Genomic DNA, 8,554 nt, shown 5'->3' with positions numbered 1-8,554 from the left:
TGCAAAATTTTGAGTGGATAAACCATGTTTTATATTTTTCACATTAGTTTTATTGATTGTTTTTTTTTATAGATTTTTTTACTTTATCGATGTGCACTATAGAAACAAAACACACACACACACACACACACACACACACACACACACACACACACACACACACACACACACACACACACACACACACACACACACACACACACACACACACACACACACACACACACACACACACACACACACACACACACACACACACACACACACACACACACCCATCACTCACCATGATGGAGTAGACCAGGGCCACGATGCTGACGGGCCACACGGGACACAGGCAGGAGATGATAACCAGGATGAGGTAGTCTTTGGGCTTGGGGTTCTCCTGCAGCACGGCCGCGTTCCCAACGGACGAGGCGCGGCTCCGGCTGACCTGGGACGGGGAATGGGGCGCAGCCACCGCCAGGTGTCCCGCGGAGCCCGACCGCAGGGACGCGCCGTGGCCGTTCTGCTCCGCCTCCAGGTGCTTCTCGCCACCACCGTCCACGTTGACGCTGAAGGACGAGGAGGTCTTCATCCCGGTCCCGCCAGGCTCCGTGGTCACCGCTAGAAGTTTCTCCGTCTCCTGGAAGTCGGGGGGCGGCGCCGGTCGGGTCTCCCCTAAGTTAGACGTCTGGAAGGCGGTGTCCGTGTTCACGGCCATCTTATGGTTCGAAAAAACGGGGGAAGTATCCTAGAGTTGGTGATGCTTAATAGTAGATATATGCTGAGTAGGCTACTTACGCCTTATTATTATTCCATAACCCCGGGCCGCGTTCCAATAAACCTGAACCTCCGTGGCGAACTAAACCGAACACGATCTGAAAGTAGCCCTACCTGGGAATGATCCTGAACGAGATGAATGCAAGGGAAAATTCGACTTGATTATGTCCACTTGAAATTGTCAATTATGCTCCCCTTGTTACCCCCGAAAAGGTGGAGTTCCTCCACTCCTGATCCGTGTTGTCGGGCTGGAGGGTCCTCTTCTCTCCATTCACAGCTGGAGGAAGCGATCACTCAGCGAGCTCTTGTCTCCTGCTGCCTCCGGCGCCGTCTTGTAGCATTATCACCACACGCTCCTTCCCCTGCTGTGTGTGAAGTGAAAGCTTCAGGGGGACTTTCCCTTCTTAAGACCACACACAAGTCGCGAAGATCAACTGAAGGATGACCAACCGAACAAAAAGAAACCAAAACGGATGAAAGCGAGATAGTTTTGTTTGTGTGTGTTTTGTGTGTGTGTTCGTGTTGGTGTGTTGATGTGTAAGTGTGTTTGTGTGTTGGTAACGCGATGCAGCAATAGAGGCTCAACTTGAAACGGGGCAGTGCGGCTATAGAAGCCCCCTCCCCATCACTCCAGTACCCCTCCCCCTTGCGTTCTGCTCCTCAACATCAGCACCAGTGAGCGCTGGCGAGGAGCCAGACGCTGCTGCTGTTGCTGCTGCTGCAGGTTTCATGTTGAGCTCATCGGGACATTGTTTCTTTTGAATTTTTTTTTGCCATTGCCTTGCAGTTTTTCACCATCCATGGTGTAACAGGAATGTTGGACAACATGCTCTATCAATAGTCTATTTGGGGGAAACGTGCATCTTTTGAATAACGGAGGTTACACAATGTTTTAAGTATAGTATATCTAGGCCTCAGGGCGACAAGCCTTCCTATCACAGGGAATCTCAGCGTCCATGTGCTACCTGAGCCCGTGCACACACTACAAGGCGTGGTAACATAATAGACAGGCGCTTGATTGTAAATGGAAATAATCAATTCCACAAATCACGGCCTCGTCTTTGATCCGCAGCCGCTCTTGTCTGTTTCCTCAAGTCATTAGACCGGTGCTTTAGTCCGTCTGCGGCTTTTGGGTCTCTCCTCTGCTACGGACCCCACTGGGTTGCGTGTGGGAGTTAATGATTGTGGTTGCACTGAATGAAACATTTTGTATGGGGATATTATGGGCCAGCCCCTTATGGTTAAACTTCCCATTAAATGTACAACAATTAGGGTTTCCCCTTAATTAAAAGCGGCCAAAACGAATCCTACAATACTCCGACCATTCTCAAACATATGCCATTTTCCTTTCCCAATGCTCTGCATTGTGTGACTCCTAAAGAGAGCATATTCCTAATTCTAACCATAAGCGAAAATCTTTAATGTCTCACTGAATTAATATTATCAAGATTACCCATAAAAAAATATTTTCTATCTGCAAAAAGGTATTTAGTATATCTTCTCTATCAGACATTTTTACAGTTTGACTCAATTTAACAAAGATAGACGATTCATTTTGACTACAGCACTACCTAGTGGATGCATAGCCCACTTACAACACACAAAGCACGCAGTCTGAAGTTTGCATTCGTTTATTTATGTGGTCGTCATGTTACTGAGCTGTGTAAACAATACACATGGGGGGTGGGGGAAATAGAAGTGTATAGCATCGTATAGTGGAATGTTATGTTATGAATGTTAAGTCATTTAAAAAATATCCATTTTGCTGCACAATGTCAAGGGAGCCCTCCTCCTCTTGCTGGTTCGAACATGCCCTTGTAGGTGGTTTTGTCCTCCTGGTTCTTCTCCTCCATGCGTGTGGTGAGTATGGCCAGGTCCCTCTTCACCAGCTTCTTCATGCCCGGGTCCAGGTCCAGCACGCGGCTGTAGTCCTGCCGCGCCTCCGCCTCGTTCCACACCTCAATGTGGGCCTTGGCCCGCAGGTAGTAGGCCTTCATCACACCTGGGCAATCATCACACACACACACACACACACACACACACACACACACACACACACACACACACACACACACACACACACACACACACACACACACACACACACACACACACACACACACACACATGCATCACACATTAGATATCTAGCAAAGTAGTTCGTTTCCAAGTAATCAATCATTAAAGGGATTCAATTAGGGACGATTTTTCTTCTGTTCATATTAGGCTTTGAGTATATGCTTTTGATTCATGCATTAATATATACATAAAAACATGTATTCAAGAGGCATCCTGAGCACGTGAAACCAGACAGGACTAGGCTCTGTTCAAAGCAGCAGCCAAATGAAACCATCCTATAAAGACCCCGTCGTCACCTGGGTGCTGGTTGATGATGTCACTGGTGTGCTCGATGACCTCATAGTACTCTGCCATGCGCAGCAGGCACTGGCAGTAGTTGAGTGTCAGGGTGTGGCCCATCTTCTCCAGCTTCAGCCATGGTGCCTCCCACGCCTTCTCCTGCAGGTGGGGTTGCACACTGTTAACAAACAATCACACACACACACACACACACGCACATACATGCACACACACGCGCACACACACATACACACACACACACACACACACACGCACGCACACACACACACACACACACACACACACACACACACACACACACACACACACACACACACACACACACACACACACACACACACACACACACACACACACACACATACATGCATACACACGCACATACACGTACACACACACACACTCACACACACTAACGCACATACACACATGCACACACACGCAAACACAACCAAACACAAACAGACATACACACACACATACACACACACACACACACATACTCACAAATGCACAAACACACATGCGCATGGGCGCGTGTGTCTGTGTGTGTGTATGTGTGTATGTGTGTTGGCGTGGGAAAGCAAAGATGGAGGAACCCAAGCGCCAACCTTCCATGTTTGTGCGCTACATACATTGAGCCCCCTGACTCCTAACAAGTCCTGATTAGCTGCTCAACACCAGATGGTTGGAGCGCGGCCGATGGGGGGGGACTTCCCGTCTGCCTCTCCGCACGGTAAACCACTGCATGGTACATCGGCATAAGGGATACACGACTCCATAGCTCGGAGAGAGCTCACAGAGCGCCGGCGCCTTGCCTTGCTCTGGATGTTCTTGAGGCAGACGATGGCTTCCTTGTATTTCTCTGTGGCCTCCTCGAAGAGACCCTGCTTGAACAGCTTGTTCCCCTGGCCATGCAGCATGGGCACCTTGTTCAGACGCTCCTGGTCGTTCAGAGCCCACGACTCCCTGTTGTATTCATTGGGCTGCTGCACCTGTCGCACACATCAGACACACATATGTAGGATACATTGTATTAGACGCATAGACATGATGTGTAGTAGCTACATAGACATTATATAGACTGGTTGTTATACACATATTAATCAGACACACGTTGTCGTTACACATATTGCAGCATTATGCACATAGACATAAATACATATACAGTCATTGTGCAAATAGCAGAATTATATTCATGGTTTTTGATATATAGCATTGGAAACAAGATAACATAGGAGGTACTTAACAATAACAATACATTATGATATGCATTTACAATAAGAGTATTCAAATCTGTGTATAGTGCTATGATACTACGATGAGTAGCAGAAATGTAAATGCAGAATGTACACTGTACGCATTGTGCAGATATAGCCTTATACACACATATTCATCAGCACACCCACTCAGGCACACCATCCTGCCTGGCATTCTGTGACTCATCCTGACATACAGGATGTGATTGTTGTAACAAGATGGAGCCCACACACACAACTGGCTCTACAAGCGGTTTGAATTATGTATTAACAGGATCAGTATGAGTTGCACAGGGAAAACGATGACAGAAGAAGGACAAAATCCCACTAATTGGTGCAGGTGGCCATCTTTCAATGAAGATGAATAATAACAATGCATGTATTTATATGATACACTGGAAATGAAGTAACACTATGTTTCACATCACAAGATGGATTCATTAATTAATAAGTAACATACAAATGTTGTCAAATGTATGAGCAAAGAAATTATACTGAAAAGCTATAACGGTATTACTGATGTTGAAAGAGTTCCAATGATGAAGCTGCTTCATAAAGATCTATGTGCAAGACATCGGCTACCATTCAATGCTTTGTTACATCAGTAATATTACCCCTTTTGAAGGAAAACAGGATATTAGTTCCTGAAATGTATCATATATCATTTGATTCCTCAAGATATGATCATGTAAAAAGGAAGAAAATATGGACTTGATAGCAGAGATAAACTGCATTTACATAGATGTAACTAACTGACTAACTGTTTTATAAATGATTGTCATTCTTGCCATATTTGATAGATTAGCTTAACAAGATGAAAAGTGATCACAGTGTTCCTAAGACAATAATGAACAGTCAACAGACATGTCACAGGATCTACACGTGGCGGGGCTCATTGTGTGTGGGCATGCATTTGCCTTTGTGCAAGTATGTATGTTATTGATGATTGCTTTACTCATTCAAACTGCCCGTGTCTCACCTTGATGAGCTCCAGGATGAAGAAGAGGGGCTTGGGCTCCTTCATCAGCTCGTCCAGGTCTGGGTAGCCCAGGGTGTGGTAGGCAAACATGTTGGCCATGCCACAGGTGTGGATCTGCCACTCCACAGCGTCCTTACCCTCTGCGATGCGTCTCATGCTCTTGGACACCAGCGGATAAAGGCCTGTGTGCTAGACAGCAGTGAGTGGATGGAGTGAGTACCTTACTAGCCCTTTAATAAGTGATATGAAGTACTGCACCTGGTCCTTACCTCATGATGTGAAGTTTTTTACTAGCACTTTACTTGATGATATAAAGTACTTCACTAGCCCTTTAATAAGTTATATGAAGTACTTAACCTGGTCCTTACTTCATGATACAAAGAACTTTATAAGCACTTATAATTACATTATGTTTTGATATTTTTAAATCACTGAACTGTTGTCTTATATTTTTTATTTTTATTTTGCTAGTAAAGGGATTTACTAGCACACTAGTATCCAATGCTCATACTCTTTCATTGACGAGAATGATGTCCTCTTTAACCAGGCAGAGGGACAAGGTGGGACGTAAAGCACACGGGCCAACCTATCCAACCTGATTGGAGCAGAGCTAGAGTGCTGAGTCAACAGGTATGATGAACGGAGATTAATAGTACTCAGGCTCAGTCCCATCTGGCTCTGCTACCAAAACACACAGACGCACACACTCACACACGCACAGATTTATACAAGCAAATGTACACACACACACACACACACACACACACACACACACACACACACACACACACACACACACACACACACGCAAGCATGGACACCCACACGCACGCACACGCACACACACACACACACACACACACACAAACACACACACACACACACACACACACACACACACACACACACACACACACACACACACACACACACACACACACACACACACACACACGCAGGCATACACACGCACACGCATACGCACACACACACATGTGATCTGTGCATAACTGTGTGACCAAGGCGGGCTGCTGAAAACTCACAGTGGTGTCACACCAGAACTCGGCCACCTCGTTGATCCTCATTGAGCACAGCAGCGTCTCCCAGATCTCCAGCTTAAACATGTTACCGATCACCACCTCCATGGGCGTGCCCACAACCTTGCTGTCGTCTATCACCGTGCGCTCATCGTCGCACAACTGCGTGCGGAAGTGGAACGTTACCTGAGGTGCGATAGGAGGCCTGGTGGGTTAGGATTCACAGGTTGGTTTCCAAAGTGTTTCCAAAGTATTTAAGCTGTAATAAGCAATGAAAGAGCTTAATGTCCCTATGCCTATCCTTTTAATTCTTGGTAACATTAAGAATTTTAGGACAACAATTGCAATGCTAAAATCATTAAAAAACACTTCTGGTAGAGAATTCTTGTTTTCATAATTCACACAGTGGGATACTTATTATAGCTATAACATCATAATACCCATAACTATCCTCAAATGATGGTTTTGGCTAACGTTAATCAATAGAAACAATACGGCAATACTAATGTTCGCACATTTTATTTCACATTTGCATTAATATCTCCCCAGGTGTCAGGCTACAATTCCTCAAAGAGCTCTCATTCCTTTATCAGGTCTGCTGTGACAGCATAATGAACAGATATGGGAGAGACGGGAGATGGAGAGGGGAGCGGCGGCGGGGGGAGGGGTACCTTGGTCCCAGTGATGAAGCGAGGCATGTCTCCCATTCCTCCGTGAAGGATGGTCTTCTTGAGGCCTTCCACTCCCAGCATCAGGGTTTCCTCCATGTCAGCCATCTTTGATCAAGCAGGTATCGTTTGTACTGCTATTGTGTTCTGGCAGCACTGGGTCTGCTCAGGGGGACGGTTTCAAACAGGGTTTGGGTTGCAGAGGATAAAAGCATGTGTGGTTATTGGACGATGGATTAGTTTGAGGAGGGATAATGAGATTAGGATCTGGTTTCTCCTCCTCCCCCTTCTCCTTCTCCTTTCTCCTCCTCCTCACTCTCCTCATTTTTCTCCCTCTCCTCCTCCTGCCTCCGCTTCCTCCTTCCTCCTTCCTCCTCCAGCTCATCTACCTCTTCCTCCTCCTCATTAGTTTATTTCATCATCAAGTGGTTTCTTTTCTGGATCAGCAATCTCTCTGATGACACAGGCAAGGAGGAGAGAAAGAAGTTGTGAATAACTTGGGATAAAATCTCTGATAGCAAAAACAAAGGGCATAAGGCTGCATTTCTATGGAACTTTCAGATACATTATTTATGAAACACAATACGTCGTCTCTGTATCTGTATGTGTGTGTGTGTGTGTGTGTGTGTGTGTGTGTGTGTGTGTGTGTGTGTGTGTGTGTGTGTGTGTGTGTGTGTGTGTGTGTGTGTGTGTGTGTGTGTGTGTGTGTGTGTGTGTGTGTGTGTGTGTGTGTGTCTGCGTGTGTGACTCTCTCCGTGTGCGTGTGTGAAGGAAGGGAGAGAAAGGGGATGAATGTGTGTCTCTGAGTGGATGAGTAAGCAAGAGAGAGAGAATAAAATCCCAATATATTCAATGAGCAATAACAGGGCAGCTTAGCCTATGGAGTGAAAACTTAGAGTGGTGCCTCACACAAGTGTGGACTCGGTGGAACAGTCCCCTCTACTCATTGGGTGAGTGCAAAGAATTAAGAGCAACAAACAAGAATAGGGCACTGACGTAGGTCATAAAGTGACACATAGTAGGTCAACCTTAGTTAGTATATAGTGCCCTCTAGTGGACACCATTAGAACATACAGTATGTAACATGTATTTAATAAAGCACAGGCGCTACATCACATGGATTCGAAGCTATGTCAGACCAAAATAGACACATTTGATTAGGACAATGAAAATGGTGTCCTCCATGTAAAGCTCACCTAATTGCAACAATTGACATCTTTCTAAAACTATACATTCCCTCAAATTACTCACTCTGAATTGAATTGATGGAGGATGTCAAAGAGCTAGAGAGAGAGGGAGGGAGGAAGGGGAAGAAAGGGAGATAGAGGGGGAGAGAGGAGGAACGAAAGGGAGAGTGAGCATCATTGAACCCACCTGTTGGAGAATCAGCAGGGCCATAACTCAGCCTTTGTGTCAGTGACTCATGTTGCTTGCGTCACAACACCTACGCCTTGCTGTCCTTTCACTGCT

General features: G+C 45.9%; 2 protein-coding genes across 2 annotated transcripts in view; both read right to left on the bottom strand.

Annotated features, from left to right (window-relative positions):
• LOC130406374 (trafficking regulator of GLUT4 1-like) overlaps window positions 1–733 on the bottom strand; it is a 10,139-nt gene extending 9,406 nt beyond the window's left edge. Inside the window, exon 1 of the mRNA XM_056611911.1 lies at window positions 287–733. Coding sequence (XP_056467886.1) covers window positions 287–703 — 417 coding nt within the window. The 5' untranslated portion in view covers window positions 704–733. The remainder of the gene's footprint in view (window positions 1–286) is intronic.
• Window positions 734–2,537: 1,804 nt separating this feature from the next.
• Window positions 2,538–7,192, bottom strand: LOC130405628 (aryl-hydrocarbon-interacting protein-like 1). Its single transcript, XM_056610805.1, has 6 exons — window positions 7,088–7,192; window positions 6,423–6,602; window positions 5,380–5,568; window positions 3,960–4,136; window positions 3,138–3,279; window positions 2,538–2,764 (listed from the first exon to the last, which is right to left on the bottom strand). The coding sequence occupies exons 1-6, from the start codon at window positions 7,190–7,192 to the stop codon at window positions 2,538–2,540; spliced, it is 1,020 nt and encodes a 339-aa protein (XP_056466780.1).
• Window positions 7,193–8,554: the final 1,362 nt, after the last annotated feature.

The sequence above is a fragment of the Gadus chalcogrammus genome, chromosome 16 (assembly GCF_026213295.1).
Source record: "Gadus chalcogrammus isolate NIFS_2021 chromosome 16, NIFS_Gcha_1.0, whole genome shotgun sequence".
Lineage (NCBI taxonomy): Eukaryota > Metazoa > Chordata > Actinopteri > Gadiformes > Gadidae > Gadus > Gadus chalcogrammus.
The sequence above is the reverse complement of the archived record's forward strand: the minus strand, read 5'-3'. Positions and strand labels throughout refer to the sequence as shown.

Coding starts and splice junctions, on each gene's coding strand:
- LOC130405628 (XM_056610805.1), bottom strand. CDS start 7,192: ATGGCTGACATGGAGGAAACCCTGATGCTGGGAGTGGAAGGCCTCAAG. Junction 4,137..5,379: donor TCATCCTGGAGCTCATCAAG/GTGAGACACGGG, acceptor TGTGTGCGACAG/GTGCAGCAGCCCAATGAATA. Junction 3,280..3,959: donor TCAAGAACATCCAGAGCAAG/GCAAGGCGCCGG, acceptor CCCCACCTGCAG/GAGAAGGCGTGGGAGGCACC.